The sequence below is a fragment of the Plecotus auritus genome, assembly GCF_963455305.1.
Source record: "Plecotus auritus genome assembly, chromosome: 7".
Classification (NCBI taxonomy): Eukaryota; Metazoa; Chordata; class Mammalia; order Chiroptera; family Vespertilionidae; genus Plecotus; species Plecotus auritus.
Window position 1 is genome coordinate 54,333,059 of NC_137774.1, and position 16,234 is coordinate 54,349,292.

The window sequence follows — 16,234 nt, forward strand, 5'->3', positions numbered from 1 at the left end:
CAGGAATCTCAGCTCTGATACCTACGGCTGCATAACCTGGCACGTTGCCTGTGAGCCTCAGTTTCCTCACCTGTAAACTGAACATCTATGTAAAGTGTGACGTCGAGCACATAGTAAGTGCTTCGTACATGCCAGTTACAGCATTGTCATCATAGGAGCCCTCCGAGGTCGCACGGCGCTTCCTGGCCCTGCCCCAGGCCCCAGGACGGCTAGAGAAGGGTGGTGGCGCGAGGCGGGAGCCCAGTGCTTGCCTGGCTCCGCTGGGCCCTGCTGGTACCAGCAGATCCCGCTCTCCTTCCTGTAATGCCCTCATCTGTAACGGGGGAGACAACGACCGAAGGCCATCCAGAAGGTGATGGCTGCAGACTCGTGGGCCAGAGCATTCCCTCCCTCGCCGGCGTGGCTCTCGGGGCCTCTCACCCCCTTGCATGCTACCTCCTGTTTGCTCATGCTAAGCTCATAAAGCCATCAGAGTGGGGTTTATGGGCCTCAGGAGCAGCAGTGGCCACAGCTGGCTGGCCTTTACGAGTTTACAAAGGGCTGTGCCCTCCCCTGCAGAAGCGCGTCGCACTGGCTGGGCGCCCGGCCTGCGCTGTGTGACTGCCTCACACTTCACTCTGGGCTGCTGTGGTCTCCTCTGTTGTAAATGAGAATTTGTTCCCAAGTGAGGGGTTTGCTTCCTTTTAGGCTAGAGGTGCCCTGGATTCAATGCACGGCCTACCCTGCCCTCGGGTCACTGAGCACCCACGTGCACAGGCCTGGCCCGGTGCTCAGGATTCAGATACAAACTACTAGAACAAAGCTCCCGTTCTTTGGGCTCTCGTTCCACTGGGATAAGGGACGATAAATGGCTAGTAAATTACACAAAATCCTGGGAGGTGATAAAGACAGTTGGGAAAATGAAGCAGGAACGTGGGGGGCATGGTTTTATACATGCAAAGACTGGGAGGAATTGATCCCAGAAACAGTTTACAGGTAAAACAAACAAATAAACAAACAAACAAACAAACAAACAAACAAAAAACACCCCTGAAGCTCAGAGAGGTGCAGTAACTTGCCCAAGATCACAGAGCAAGGAGTAGCAGAGCTGGTGCCTATTGGCCCTGTGCCCTGGCAGATTTGGTCTCCTCTGCCACCCCCTTCCCGGAGACCCACAGCCCAGCCAGGGTCAGGGTGATGCTGTTTCGTGTCTGCAGCGGTACAGGTAGCCCCTCCCTGTTCACAGATGGGAACACTGAAGGTGCAGAAGGGCCAAGCCTAATGGAGACCACCCAGTGGGCAGTCAGCACCCAGGTCTCTGCCAGGGCTGTGCTGTGACCATACCCAGCCTGTTTCATCCTCTCTAGGCTGCCACTGCCACCTTTGCTGCTGCCGCCACCAAGCCAGAAAAACCCGTTGGGCAGGACTGGCTGCTGCTCGCATCAGGCCTGACCTGCTCCTTGGGGCTTTCTCAACTGCCCAGGAGCCGGCCCAGCCCCTCAGCCCCCTGGGAAGGTGGGTGTGGGGGTCACACACACAGAGACAAATGCAGCCATAGCTGCTCAGAGAGGGATGCACACACCCAGTCACACAACGGAGATAGCTGCCTGACACCCACGGGCCAGGACACAGGAACATGTGGCCTAGGCACTGCCCACCGTCCTGGACCAGCTCCGCGCCAGGCTCGGAGCCCCTCGGGCTGCCCTTCCCCTGCTGCTTGAGACGGCTCGGCCAGCAGGGCTTCTGCGCTCAGCCCCCTCCAGGCCAGGGGGCCTGCCTGGCTCCCAGAGGCAGTCCTCTGCATGCCCGCAGATCCCTGGGCTGGGGGAGGGCATCCCCGGTGATGGCTTCTCAGGTGCCTTGAAGGATGGCTAAGGCCAAGGCCAGGCAGAAAAGGAGGAAAAGAGTTCCTGATGAGAGTCAGAGGTGAGGCCCAGGAGCTCGGGAGACAGGCGGGCTGGGCGGGAGAGACCGCCCAGGTGCGCAGTCCATGGGGTCAGCAGAGGATGTGACCTGGCTGAGCCTCAGGTAGATGTGGTCACCGGTCAGGCTGGGCTGGCCCAGCAGGGGCCCCTGGCTGCAGGCAGGCCCCCTCTGCCTGCTCTCCTCATAGGGACAGGACTCGGATGGGTGGGAGAAGGGACGAGATCTGCCGTTCACTGAGCACTACCCATTGAGGGTTCTTGAATTCTCAGGTTGGAAGATTCTAGACTTCCTGGGTCTCTTGCCCTTTCCCACATCTCATCTCTTGCTCTCCACTCCCTTGACCCTCCTATATGCTCAGAGAATGCTTGTTGTTGTTTTTAAAATATTTTAATTGATTTTTTTTTTAGAGAGAGAGAGAGAGGAAGTGAGGGGGGAGAGAGAGAGGACATCAATGATGAGAGAGAACATCAATGATGAGAGAGAACATCAATTGGCTGCCTCCTGCACACCCCCTACCTTGGATTGCGCCCGCGACCCTGGCATGTGCCCTGACCGGGAATCTAGCCACAACCTTTCTAAGCCACACCGTCCAGGGCAAGGATGCTTTGTTTTGAGTACTTTCAGGTAACAGGATAACCTTCAAACACCAAAATGTTCAAAGTTGTGGCCATTGGAGGTTGAGATCTTTTCAACCCACCACACCTCGTCTGCCCTCACCCGGAGGAGAGGATCATTGCACCCGGCACCTCCCGCAGCTCCGAGGCAGGGCTGTGCCTCTGCCAGGTGCCTCAGGCCTGAGCCCTGGCTCCTCACCGCCTTCTGGTGCTGGCATCCTCACTCTGCTGCGTGGCTGACACTCCTCTGGGCACCATAGCCAGGTCCAGGGCCCGGAAACCAATCGCTTGCAGGGCTCCTCAAACTACGGCCCACGGGCCACATGCGGCCGGCCGAGGACATTTATCCGGCCCGCGGGGTGCCGCTGCCTGTCCTGCTTAGCAGCTTACTCGTCCCAGGCCCGCAGTGCGCATAGGAATTTTTTCATAGTTGTTTTTTTAAAACTATAGTCCGGCCCTCCAACCATCTGAGGGACAGTGAACTGGCCCCCTGTTTAAAAAGTTTGAGGACCCCTGGCTTAGGGCGCTGCGAAGTCACCGGCAGCGGCTGCTTCAGGGAGGGTTGTGGCCTCGGCAGCTGCAGGTCAGATGGCAGGAGCACCGTCCACGCGCCCTCTTTCCCATCCCCGGACACGAACAGGGGTGCCCGCGCCCACAACGCCAGCAGCCTAGGCACCTGGAGCAACACTTGCCGATGGCCCACAGGTGGCCTTGTCTTGGGTTCGAGACCATTGCTCGCCATGGTCAGAGCCTCAGCATTTTGGCCTCAGTTCTGTGGTGGGAGCAGACTCGCTCTGGGCTGTACACAAGCCTGGGGGCTGGGCCTGCATCAGGGGCTGGGCGCCTGGAGGCCGGAGCCACAGCTGGGAGCACTAGGTGAGCACTTCAGCAGGCTGACAGCCATTACCTGATCAGCAGCTCTCACCGGGCTCCACCCTCAGGGGCTGCCCCGCCTCCCGCCCTTGGGCTGTCTAGGTGGCTAGTGGGGGGCCCTTAGAAGCAGTTGGTTACAAGGCTGTGCAGGGGCCAAGGAGCCCACGAACCCTGACTCCGATGGGGGGCTGAGCAGCTCTCAGAGGTTGGGCCCCTTTACCTGGGCCTGACGAATGAGTAGAAGTCTGGAGAAGAATGTGGAGGGACTAGAATGTGCAAAGCCTGGAGGTGTGTTTACAGGTGGAGAGAGAGGTGCTGTGTATTTGTTGGACCCTTGACTTAGGCAGGTCGGGGAATCCCACTCTGCCCTCTGCCTCCCATACCACGGGGTATTTACCTTAAACAACTCTTCATCTTAAACTTAACAAAGCAGCCACAGGATGCTGGGGAGGCGAGCAGCAGCCAGGGGTGGGCAGCGAGCAGGCTGGCAGCGCGGGACAGACATGTGCTCCCGTTCGGCCCGAGACCCCGGTGTGTGGGCCGCCTGGACAGACCCAAGCTGAGGGCTAACTGGCTTGTCAGTGCGCTGTATCCAAAATCGTTTAACAAAATTGAAATTTAGAACCCGAGATTTTTTTTCTTTTTATTATCGAGTTTCCAGACCTGTATTTAGTTCTCATCTAGTTGCAAACAAAATGATAACAGCTCCATCCCAGGCCGCCCCTGCCCAGTGCACATCGGGCAATGCCCAGAAGTCCCTCAGGGCCACCCTGTGGGCACCGGCACAGCCAGGGGTCCCAGGTCCCCCAGTGCACTGTGGGGAGTGCCAGCGCCCCCTCCATGGGGCAGGGGAGGACCCTGAGGCCCAGAGCAGTGAGCTGGGTGTAAGCCAATGGATCTGGGTGTGGAGGGGGGAGGGGGCCCTGCTTGGCCAGGCAGAGAGGACAGAGGGCGCGCCTCCTGGGGCCACAACCCAGGTACGACGCGGAGGAGTAGCTCTGGACGTGGAGTGACAAGATCTGGGACATGATTATCACAATGGGACCAGCATTACTGCTGCTGTTGTACAGTGATGACCAGTTGGGGGCACGTATAGTGACATGTAGGAGCTCAGATGTGGCCCTACTCTGGCCAGGTGCTGGCTGCCCTTGGGGCCTTGGTTTCCCCACAGCAAAAAGGGCCCTATTTGCTCCTCCCTACCCGTGCGAGCCTGGCCACCCTGCAGCAGGGAGGAGAATCACAGTGGCTTGCTCCCCACTGTCCTGACCCACCCAGCATCTCCCCTGGCCTCTGCCGGCATGTCCTGTCCTGGCCTGAAATACGCAGCGAGTGGGAAGGTCCTGGGCAGGTCCCTCGGGTCAGGCCAGGCAGAGCAGGCTCCACCCCTCTGGCCAGTTGGGAGAGGCAGGCAGTTTCTGCACTGAGCGAGAAGGAGTGTGAGAGGATGCAGTGGCTGGGCTTGGGCTGGGGGGCTGGGCGAGGTCTGGGGGGCAAGAAGGGGCTGCTGATTACATCAGAGATTATAGAAGGAAAGAGGCTGGACATGCAATTAGAGCCTAATATTGAGTCTTGGTGTTAAGATTTTGTCCCAAGGGCAATGGGAGCCATGGAAAGTTCTTTTTTTTTTTTAAATATATTTTATTGATTTTTTTTACAGAGAGGAAGAGAGAGGGATAGAGAGTTAGAAACATCGATGAGAGAGAGACATCGATCAGCTGCCTCCTGCACGCCCCCTACTGGGGATGTGCCCGCAACCCAGGTATATGCCCTTGACCGGAATCGAACCTGGGACCCTTCAGTCCGCAGGCCGACGCTCTATCCACTGAGCCAAACCAGTTAGGGCTGGAAAGTTCTTTTTATTATTAAACTAGAAGCCCAGTGCACAGATTCATGCACTGGTGGGGTCCCTTGGCCTGGCCTGCAGGGATTGGGCTGAAACCGGCACTCCGACATCCCCCGAGGGATCCTGAATAGTGGAGAGGGTGGTTCTCAGGTTCTCAGCAGCTCCTGCATTGAGTGTCTGTCCCCTGGTGGTCATTGTGCATCATAGTTACTGGTCCAGAGGTCAGAGGGTTGCTTAGTCTTTTATATATATATATAGACTAGGGGACTGATGCAGGAAATTCGTGCAGGAGTAGGCCTTCCTTCCCCCAGCTGCCAGCACTGGCTTCCCTCCGGCACCTGGGACCCAGGCTTCCCTCCAGCCACCAGCACCTGGGACCCAGGCTTCCCTCACAAAGGGAGGCCACGCCCACCCGCCACCCGCCGCAGTCTGCTGGTCAGTGGCCTGGGCCTCCCTCTTTGGGGTGATCGTGGAGCCCCCCAATTGATTGCCCCGCCATCCAGTGGCCTGAGCCTCCTCCCTCTGCGGGGCAATCATGGGGAGATCATGGGGCAATGGCCGGGCCCCCTGACCAATCACATCACACCTGCCTTGGCTGGCCTGGTGCCGGTGGGTGTCATAGTGTGGTCCCAGATGGTTGTCTGGATGGTCATTCCACTGTTCGGCCGTTCGGTCTATTTGCATATTATGCTTTTGTTATATAGGATTGACTGGGGTGACATTGGTCAACATAAACATATAGGTTTCAGGTGTAGGTTTCTGTGTTACAAAGATCTGTATATTGCACCATGTGCCCACCACCCAAAGTCAAATCTGCTGTCCGCATACTAGTATATTCCATACCAGGTCCTCGAGGTGGGTGTGGGTGGGAAGGACAGAAGCATCCAACATGCCTAAGCTCCCCTCCCACCCACAGGCTTAGGCCTGAGTCAGAGCAGCCTGAGGATTTGCTCCTCAAGTGATTGCAAGAGCCAGGAGGGGACACAGCAGGAGGAGAAGGGAAGGCTGAAGGGGATGTTAAAGAGAGGAAATGGCCCTAGTGACCTGAGGGGTGCTCAGTGGTTAGAGCGCCGGAGCACAGGTTTGATTCCAGTCAAGAGCATGTTCCTCGGTTGCCCACTCAATCTCCAGCCCACATGGGGGTGCATTTGGGAGGCAACCAATCAATGTGTCTCTCTCACATTGATGTTTCTCTGTCTCTAGCCCTCCCTCCCACTCGCTCTAAAAATCCATAGAAAAACTATCCTTGGGTGAGGATTAACAAACAAAGAGAGAGGAAATGCGCTCAGAGAAACCTATTTCATGTTGCCAATGAGCCACAGTCAGCATTTCCTGAGCACTGAACCAGAGGGAGGAGGTATTATGAGGAAACTGAGGTTCAGAGAAGTGATTTGCCTAAAGTCACACAGCAAGAAAATGCCTGGTCCAGGGTCCACCCCCTTAACGGCCAGGGGTGCTCACGAGGTCTCACATGGAGCCTGGGCAGGAGGCCTGGCCTGTCCTCCCTCTTGCACCTTCTGAGCCCAGGTCTCACCAGGAAAGAGGAAGGCTGGTCCCAGGGCAAGAAGGGGAGATGCAGGGCTGTGCTGGGCTGGGAGTGGTCCTTGGCTGTGGACCCATCCCAGGTGACCATGGGTCCTCCCCTCCAGCTATGGGGACCAGGTGCAGCACTTCAAGGTGCTGCGTGAGGCCTCGGGCAAGTACTTCCTGTGGGAAGAGAAGTTCAACTCCCTCAACGAGCTGGTCGACTTCTACCGCACCACCACCATCGCCAAGAAGCGCCAGGTCTTCCTGCGGGATGAGGAGCCCCCGCTCCAGGTAGGTGGGCAAGGCCGGGCGGGCGCCCTGCTGTGTGCAGGGGCCACGACACCTGCTGGGGCCAGGCCCGCCAGCTCCCCGCATGGGAGGGGGTCCGGCCAGGTTGTGAGGTTCTATTCTGGTGTCACTGCAGGGAAACAAGCAAGGCTGGGAAGGAGAGGGGGAGAAAAGGAAGGAACAGACTGACAATTCTCTGGGGCAAACCATGTCTGGCTTGTTGTCAGTAGTGCATGGCACACATTAGGTGTTCAATAAATGTTGAATGGCTGAAGGTACTGACACCTACTGAACCTTCTGAGTGCCACGTACTGGACTGGGCTCTGCACTGGAGCTTTACTGTCCCCGTGTCGTGCAGGTGAGGCAGCTGAGGAAGGAGAGTGATGTGACTCACCAAGGCTACCGGCCGGGTAGCTCAGTTCTGCTTCCTGCCCCAGAGGTGCTGGCCTTGGGCGGGGTGTGGCAGCGTGGGTGAGGTCCTGGCCAGACACGGTGTGTGTGGGGGAGGTTGGCCACCCTGTGTCCTCGCAATCACAGCAATTTGCCAGCCAGCCTTTCATCAGGGGCTCGAGGCCAGCTCTCATTAGGATGATGACATCCGCTAATGGGGTTATTAGCCCCGATGTGCTCTTTTCCTTGGGGGAGGCGGGGGCGGGGGTCGGCCAGGCCTGGGGCTGGAGGCAGGACCCCACGACAGGAGGCTGATGGATGCTGAGGGAAGCCCGTTCAGCCTATTCCTGGGCCCCAGCTGCCTCGTCCAGCGCGATTTCAGGGACAGTTCATCCCTCACCTGGGCCTCAGTGTCCCCTCTGTCCCATAGGATGTGCCCTGGGATCTGATATTCCAGGGAGTCAGCAGTGCCTTGGACATGTCCCTCCCCGCCGCCCCCCCCCACCCCCCGTTGTGCCCCCTTGTCCCACCGGGAGGCTCCACCTCCGCAGCCTGACCTGGGTCAGATCAGCCCTGAGGCTCCTCTGGGCCTCTGTAACCCAGACCTTTATCCCTCCCCATCGCTGCCTGGGCCAGCTCTGACTCTGAAGAGTGTGAGGGAGCCAGGATGGAACTGGGGGCCAATTGTGAGCTCCCCCACACCCACCACTTCCCTGGGCCCAGCCCTGGGATCGCCTACCCTGTGGCGAGATTCCAGAGCTGGCTCTGTCTCTTAGGACCCAGGCCGCCTCCTCCTTCCTGGGCAGAGAACTGCTAATTACAGCCAGTGCCCCGATCCTATCGCCATCCTGCCTGGGACTCGCTCCGCAGAGCCCGGGCTGGGAGGAGGTGTCCTGGTGTCAGGCTGAGAGCTCTAGTCCAGGTGCCATTCGAAGGTGGAGAAACTGAGTCCCACAAAGGGCAGAGACTTAACCAAGGTCACTTTGGGGCATAGATGGGACTGGAGGCCAGGCCCGAGAGCTGGGGGCAGCTAGAAGTGACGCCTTCTCTCCCAGAGCCCGGCCAAGGGCACCAGCAGTCATGTTATCGTCCGTGTGTGACCCTGGTGGTCTCGGGGCCTGGAGTCCAGTTATCACGGCCGTTGCACAGCCAGGGAACTGAGACCCCGAACGGCAGGGACTGAACCCCGCCCTCCCTGAGGCCAGGACTTGGTCCCAGCAGAGCCCAGGACAGCGGGGCTCTCTGGAGAGGCAGTGTCTGTGTGGCGGCCATGCGGAGTAAGGGGGTGGGGGCGGGCAGCAGGAGGCCCATGCAGGTGGCCATCCCCTTGACCTCAATTCTGCCTCGAAAACATTGTCCTTCCCGACCGGCCGCAAATCCCTTCTCTTGTCCGGCCTCCAAGGCCCCACTAACACCCACTCCGTTTGCAGCCGCCGCGGGCCGACTTCGCCCAGGCCCAGTTTGACTTCTCGGCCCAGGACCCCTCCCAGCTCAGCTTCCGCCGCGGTGACATCATTGAGGTCCTGGAGCACCTGGACCCGCACTGGTGGCGAGGCCGGTTCTGCGGGCAGGTGGGTTTCTTCCCCCGGAGCTACGTCCAGCCTGTGCACCTCTGACCGGAGTGGGGCTGGGGGTCGAGCCAGCAGACCACCTGTCCACAGGACGCTGAAGTCCAGAGAGAGACCATGGACACCCCTCCAGGACCCCTGGGCTCGGCCCAGGCCTTGGTAGGGACACAGCCTCTGACTGCCCAGCCCAGCCCACTGCTCTACATGAACCCAGGGGACTGCCCAGGTGCCCACAGCCAACACAATGTGCAATGCCCGCCAAGCAAGGGGCGCTCCCGGGTTTCCCGCCGGCCTCTTTCCACTGGTCACCAGCATTGTGACACCCTAGGGTGGGCTGGCAGAGGCGTCTGGCTATCGGGGAAGTGGCTTCAAGGTGAGGGAAGGCGAGGGCGCTGCACAACTGATGGCCTGGCTCACTGGACAGATCCAGGTGGAGACCAGCTTCTCCAGAGCCCCGCCTGGGCCCCCCGACACCGGGTGGGCCGGACCCTGAGGGCGCCGCAGTGAAGGCAATGGGGCAGCTGCTTCTCAAAATGGACAAGGTCTGAGGGGCGAGCCCTGGACGCAGCCGCCGAGAAGGCTTAGTTCAGGCCCAGGTTCTGCCCGGGCCCCAGGAGCCGGGAGGACCTGCGGGCCAGGGGGAGCTGGGCTTGGGTTGGACTCGGAAGCCCAGCAGCATAGGGGGCAGTCTGGGTGGGGCCCCAATTGGAGAATGGAATGTGCACCCAGCAGGGGGTTACTAGGCTGCGCCTGCCCAGAGTCTGGGCACCTTTGGGAGCAGGAAGAGAGGGGAACTCAGAAGCAGCTGGAATGCCAGACTGGGTTGGGGGCAGTGAGCAGGGGGGCCCTGTGGCACTGGGAGCAGATGGAACAGTGGGGGGCTCTCCCTCCACCCAGGGGGGCCTGACACCCTCCAGGCCCTGAGCTCTGACGACAGCGCTGCTCCTGCCCTGGACCCACGTATGCAAAATAAAAACAGTAACACAGTGTAGGAATGTCCACCGAAATCGCCTTTTCTTGCCACTTATGACTACCATTTTTGAAGTATCACATTCTTTTCGCCCATTCCCTCCCTAATTTTTCAGGCTCCCACCTTGCTGGCCGGGCAGTCCCGGGGCACAGATCCGCCACGCAGCTGCGAGGGGAGTCACCCTTCTTTGGGCCTGGTGTCCTCAGTAGGGAAAGGGGCGGCCTCAAGGCCGGGCCACGTCAGGCGAAGTAGGCATAAAAGAAGATGTTGACGCACATGAGAAGGATGGCATTGAGGCCACAGACCCGGGCCCAGAAAGCTTGCTTCTGGGTGCCACCTGGCATAGGTGGGAAAGAGGGGCCACTGAGTATCTCAGGGCCACCCCCAGGGCCCTGTGGCTCCGAAGCCAAGCCCCAGGGGTGGCGTGAGAGGGATGCCCAGGGTCACGTGCATACCTGTTTTGGCTCCTGGGGGCAGGTCCTTCCTTAGAGTCCACCAGGTAAGGTTCTGGATCTACAGGGAACGGGAGGGATAGGGTGGCAGGACGGGGAGGGTGTGGGGGGCTGGGAGGTGGACCCAAACAGGATCAGGGGTCAGTGATGAAAGAGGGCAGCTGAGTGCAAAAAGGGCCGGGGGCCAGGGCTAGGTCAAGAGCTAGAAAATTCTTGATTCAGAGAATTGGGACCTGAGTCAGAAGTTGGTAAGGGTCAGAGCCCGGGGTCAGGCAGGCTTACCTGGGCCCCTGAGGGTGGGGGCGTCAGCAGGCTTCCGGCCACCACCACGGCCCCGCTGAGTGCGAAGAGGGCAACGGAAAAGTGCAGGTAGTGGATGCTGCCCAGAACGGCAGGCCGAGTGTCCATGGCGCCACAGGGCAGGGCCGGGTGCAGGAACTCCAGGACCAGCCTTGTGGCGCCCACCGCCAGCCCGACCATCAGGCCCCAGAAGGCCCCCTGGGGGAGGCAGGGCAGCTGGGCCACTGGACGAAGACCAAGGGGACGATTCGAGCCAGTGGCAGCCCATCCCAGAGGGGACCGAGGAGCCGGCCAGGCCTGTCCCCACCCCAGCTCTCCTCCGCACCCACCTGCTCGTTGGCTCGCCGCCAGAAGACACCCAGGACGAAGACAGCGGTCACTGGGGGGGCCAGAGAGCTGGTCACCGACTGCATGTAAATGAAGAGCTGCCCGCTGTTGGCACCCTGCAGGACCGGGATCCAGGCCACGCTCACGCCGATCAACACCACAATGACCAGCCTGCAGCGGCAGCGGCTTCATCAGGAGCCCCTTCCTCTCCCTTCCCTTCCCCTCCCCTGCTGCCCACTCCAAACCTTCCCAAACCTGCACCAGCCGAGGAGCCCTTCCCCCCACCCGCACCAACTCCTTTGGGCTCCTGCCCGCCTCCCCTCTACGCGAGGCCCCTCCACGCAGCCGCGCTTCACCTGTTCATTCCAGAAGCTCTTCAACAAGAGCCCCCCGGAGCGCGAGGGTGCTGTGCTAGGAACTCAGACTCTATAATGAGTGGGCCCTTGTCACTGCACTGATCAGAATTGAGCAAAAAAACAGATGAGCCTGTCACCCTGTCACCTGTGCTAAAGGCTGGGCTCAGGGAGCCCAGAGGAAGCATCAATCTAGGAGGGCTTCCAGGAAGAGGAGCCCAGAGCCTTGAAGGGCGTGCAGCTCAGCTAAAGGGACAGAGGTTGGGCAAGGTGTTCCATCTACTCCTCCCTGGCTGAGCACCCTCACCCCTGTGTCAGTTGAGTGCCCCTCACCCCTAATGGGGGGGTGGATGAGACCTCCTGGAGCCTGCACAGCAGGCGTGACCGAGGCTCTGTGTGAGCTGGGGTGGGTCCGCCTGCCTGCCTGCCTCCTTTTTTCCTTCCCAGGCCCCAGGGGGAGGCGAGAGGAAGGAGGTGCCACCTCGATGAAGGCTAATTAACCCTCAGCCTGGCAGACACAGGCCCTGCCCTCTTCAAGTTGGATCTGGGCAGTCTAGGGATCCTGGGAGATCCAGAGCTCCCCGTCCCCCGACCTGAGGGGCTCCCCTAAACTATACTGCAGGCCAGGCGCACGGAAGGGCAGTCATCCTGTCAGGAGTGTGTGTGGGGCGGAGGGGGGGGGGCGGGAGGGGGAGAGAAGCATCGAACCCCCCCTTAGGCGCATAGGATGACACTCAAACAGCTGAGCCACACTGGCCAGGGCTAGGGTTCTTCTGATTCAGCCACCACCCAGCTGCCAGGGGGACCCCAAGGCCAGAGTCTTTCCTTCTGCCTGGAATACCCTTCTCACCTCCCCAGCAGCCCCCATCTTCCAAGGCCCAGCTCAGGGCCTTCCTCCTCCAGGAAGCTCCCGCCCGCACACACACACTGCTGACAGGATGACTGCCCCTCTGTGCGCTAGGGCTGCAGTGTGGTTTAGGGGAACCCCTCAGGTCAGGGGGGGAGGGGGGCTCTGGATTTCCCAGGATCCCTAGACTGCCCAGATTCAGGCAGGGTACAAGGGAGGCCTCGGCACTATTTGCAAATAACAGAGAAGGGAAGACAAGGGGCAGCAGGGGAGGAGAACACAGGAGTGAAGGCTGGGGAGTGGGCCTGGGCCTGGGGCTGGCAAAGGTCAGGGTCCTAGAGGGAGAGCTGTCACAGCCCCTGGCCTGTGACACCACCTCGGGCCACCAGCATGCCCCTGCCGCCCCGCCCACTTGGCCTCCTCCCCAGGCTTCTGGGAGTGCCCAGGGGCCGGAGGGACAGCTCAGCCCGAGTGCGGGCCTTCCTGTAGAATTCCCATTCCTCCTGGGATTGAGGTGCCGCAGATCCCAGACCCCACATGGTAGGGCACAGCTTGAACGGTGTTGCTTGAGGCACGAGGTGGCTGGAGGTGTGGGCAGAGCTGAGCCCTGGCCCTGGGCCCTTTCCACGCCACCAAACTGGCCGCTGGGAGAGCTGATACCCAGAGAGGGCGCAACCTGCCCTGACAGCCTGGGCCCGTGGAGGGCAGGGAAGCTGCCGAAGGGAGGGTGGAGGGCAGGAGCGCTGAAGCATCTGGAGGCAGGAGGGCGAGGCTCCTTGTTGGGAGGCTCTGCGCCTGCAGATGAGCTCATGCCTGCCTGCTGCCGGCGTGTCCCAGCAGGGCCCTTCCACAGGAGCCAGCGGCTTTGCATCACCGGGACCGCTGCCTGCAGCCCAGGGGGACCCCACCCTGCCGATGGGCGCCACGGGCAGAGGGTGCAGGGTCGGCCACGCTAAGCACCGGAAGGCTGGACCCCTCACCCAGCAGGCAGGAGCCGTGTGGCTCAGTGGGAGAGAGGAGGCGGCCTGGGAGAGGGCGAAACAGTCGGACATGCACACTTGGAGGCCAAGTGCTCATGCACTGCTGACTTCACCTGGGGAGCCGCCCTGCCCGCCTCCGGGGTGGGGGTGTGACAGACGGGCTGTGACAGAGTCTGGCAGGTCTTTTGTGGGAGGTGTTGAGGGGAGAGGGGCTCATTCCTGGTCAGTGTATCAGGGAGGGCTGAGGAGGGGACTCTTGGGGTGAGGCACTGAGGCAATGGGACCGCAGGGCTTGGAGAAAATGGGCAGAGTGCAGTGGGGCCTGGGCACAGGGGCAGAGGGGCAGTGCGACCTGAGCGTGGTCATTCCTGAGCCTGGCTGGGGCTCTCTTTGGAGCAGTGGGTCAGCAGCAGGCTAGGGGCTCAGATTTGGGGACGACAGAAGGACCTCTGGGCCGTCTGGGGGAGGGCGCCCCTCAGAGAGGTCGCCGAGGGCAGGGGTGTACCCAGGAGGAGGCGGGGACTGTGAAGGGGCAGGAGACAGAGGGAAGCGGAATGGACAGGACTTCCTGGCCTCTTCTCTCCTTCCTGGCAGCCTCCTTTTTCCAATGGACAAACTCCTATTCATCCCTTAAAGCCCACTCTGATGGGCCTCACGGGCTGGGTGCGTGGCTGGGGAAGCCCACTTCTCCGCCCGCCTGGTGCCAGCACCCGCCGCCATACCTACCGTCCCACCAGCAGCAGCTCCCGCTCGCCAGCCCGCGGCCGCAGCCGCCTCCAGATGTCCATGGTGAAGAGCGTGCTGCTGCTGTTAAAGATGGAGGTCAGCGACGACATGAGCGCGGCCATCATCACTGCGATCATCAGGCCCCGCAGACCTGTGGTCGGAGACGCTGCTGGCCAGCCTGCCTCACCCACCGGAGCCTCTCCTGCTGTGGCCTCCAGTGTGAGGCCCTCCTCAGGCCCTGCCAGCGCTGGAGGTGGTGGGAGAAGCCCCAAGGAGGAGGCTGGAGGCGGAGGACAAACACGAGGACTGAATGCGCAAAGTCAGTCCCCTCCGCATGGCCCCCTCCTGGTGCAGTCAGCGGCCCTCGTGTCTACAGAGCCTCGCAGCTGGCAAAGGCCACCGGGACTTCCTGTGACGGAGGCTTAGTAACCCATTTGACAGATAAGACAGTGAAAGTTCAGAGAGGGGAAGATAGGAGCCCAGGTCCCACCGCAGGCCAGATGCAAAACTCGGGGTGGGGAGTGGGGGGTGGAGGCGGGGGAGTGAGGGAGGTCTGGGTGGGCAGGGCAGTGGCTCAGCCCTGGCCTCCTATGTGTGGCAGGCCCCGGCAGGCCCAGGGGAGTCCCTTTCTTGTTGGCTCTGTGGAAGAGATGTGGTTCCCATGGGGAACAGAAAAATCCACCTGCTGATTGGCTGAAATGAGTGAGGGCCCCTGGAGGTGGGCCAGGCACTGTGTGCAAAGCCTTCCAGGAGTCCTGGGCTGGAGAGGGGCTGACCCTTGCTGGGTCTTGGTGCACGTCTGTCTCCAAGGCTTTTATGCTTTTCCTTCAAGCGCCTAAGCCCCCCCTCCCCACCCCTCCCCGCCGAACACACACCCTACCACCACTCCCACAGATCCCCTGTCTGACCTCCACCCCGGCCCTAGGATAATCTGAGGCTCGGCTGTACAGGTGCCATTTGTTGCCTGGCCCAGGTTCTGCATCTGAGCAGAGGTGTGACTCCCAGGCATCCCATGGTCTTTGCTGTTCATGTGTCAGTCTGACTGGGATGGGGCCGAAAGGAAAGTGTGTTCAATAAAGTGTTTTCCCAAAAACATTTCTCCGCTCTCCTTTTCTTGCTCAGAGAGGTGGATGAACTCAGGGCTTATTCTCCACCCATTTTTCTGACAGGGAGATCAAGGCCTAGAGAAGGGTGTGGCCCAATAAAGAAGCCCCAGAACAGGAGAAGGCGAGGCCTGGAGGGGAACCCCACGCAGCCAGGACTGGCACCAGGCAGTCCTCTGAGTTATGGTTTAATCCCAGCAGCAACACTAAGGGTGGGTAGGTGTCATTATCTCCAATTTACAAACGAGGACACAGAAGCTTGGAGCAGGGACGTGACATGCCCCAAATATCACAGCCAACCTTGACAGAGCCAAGATCTGATCCCGCTCCGAGCACTAACCTCCCTGGGCCTGGGCTCCCTGGAGGAGGCAAGGACGGGGCAGGCCAGGCCAGGCTGCTTCCACGGGAGAGGCGAGGGAGGGAGGTGCAGACTAGAGGGCCTAAGGAACTGGCTGCAGAGGGTCTCCTTTCTGCTTAGGTGGAGCCCCCACTCTGCTGTGGCCTTGCTGCACCCTTCCTGCGATGGGGACCCCATCACCCAGATCCCACTGGCAGGACCTCTGCTGCCACGAGAAACATGAAAAAGGCCTAAGCCTGTCCCCTAGGTTTACCCGTTGGCCCACAGGGTCTCGGGGGAGGCAGAGGTGAAGGTTCACGGGGCCTTGATCACATGATCCCGGCAGAGCAAGCAGTGGGCTTGGGGCAGGCAGATGGGTTTGTGTCTCAGCCACTCTGTAGCCTTGGCAAGCACTCCTCTAACCCCATGCCTCGCTTTCCATCTGTCATGCAGCTAATAACTCTGCCTCACAGCCTTTAAGGAGAGAAGCAGTTTGCAAAAGCGTGTGGCACCCAGTGGGCCTGAAAGGGAAAGTAGCCCCATTTCTCAAGTGACAGGACCAGCTCTGGAGGCAGATTATCCAGGTTCAGACCCAGTTTTGCAGCTCACCTGCCATGTGACCTTGGCCAAGTCATGTAACCTCTCTGGGTCTCAGTTTCCCCATCTCTAAAATGGGGATGATAATAATGGCACATACGCTCCCTGAGATGAAGATGCAAGTTACTCACATGGCATGTGAGTGTTTTCTATTACTTTCCTCTCTTCCCCGATGAGCAGAACATCCTAACTGGATGCCAAACACCATCACATTGGATCCAGAATGGCCACCAC

The 16,234-nt window shown here is 60.2% G+C and overlaps 2 protein-coding genes across 12 annotated transcripts in view; one reads left to right on the top strand and one right to left on the bottom strand.

Annotated features, from left to right (window-relative positions):
• The window catches only part of GRAP (GRB2 related adaptor protein), a 28,961-nt gene extending 18,949 nt beyond the window's left edge, over positions 1 to 10,012 (top strand). The window contains exons 4-5 of the mRNA XM_080679966.1: positions 6,885 to 7,053; positions 8,871 to 10,012. Of these exons, the coding sequence (XP_080536092.1) occupies positions 6,885 to 7,053; positions 8,871 to 9,056 (355 nt within the window). The 3' untranslated portion in view covers positions 9,057 to 10,012. The remainder of the gene's footprint in view (positions 1 to 6,884; positions 7,054 to 8,870) is intronic.
• SLC5A10 (solute carrier family 5 member 10) overlaps positions 9,999 to 16,234 on the bottom strand; it is a 77,929-nt gene continuing 71,693 nt past the window's right edge. For 5 of the 11 annotated variants that reach the window (XM_080679962.1, XM_080679957.1, XM_080679965.1 and 2 more), the window contains 5 exons: positions 13,964 to 14,114; positions 11,060 to 11,228; positions 10,713 to 10,928; positions 10,434 to 10,491; positions 9,999 to 10,315 (listed from right to left, as the gene is read on the bottom strand). In XM_080679962.1, coding sequence (XP_080536088.1) covers positions 10,218 to 10,315; positions 10,434 to 10,491; positions 10,713 to 10,928; positions 11,060 to 11,228; positions 13,964 to 14,114 — 692 coding nt within the window. In that variant the 3' untranslated portion in view covers positions 9,999 to 10,217. Of the gene's footprint in view, positions 10,316 to 10,433; positions 10,492 to 10,712; positions 10,929 to 11,059; positions 11,229 to 13,963; positions 14,244 to 16,234 lie in introns of all 11 variants that reach the window. The other 6 variants (XM_080679955.1, XM_080679961.1, XM_080679960.1 and 3 more) reach the window with 4 other exon arrangements.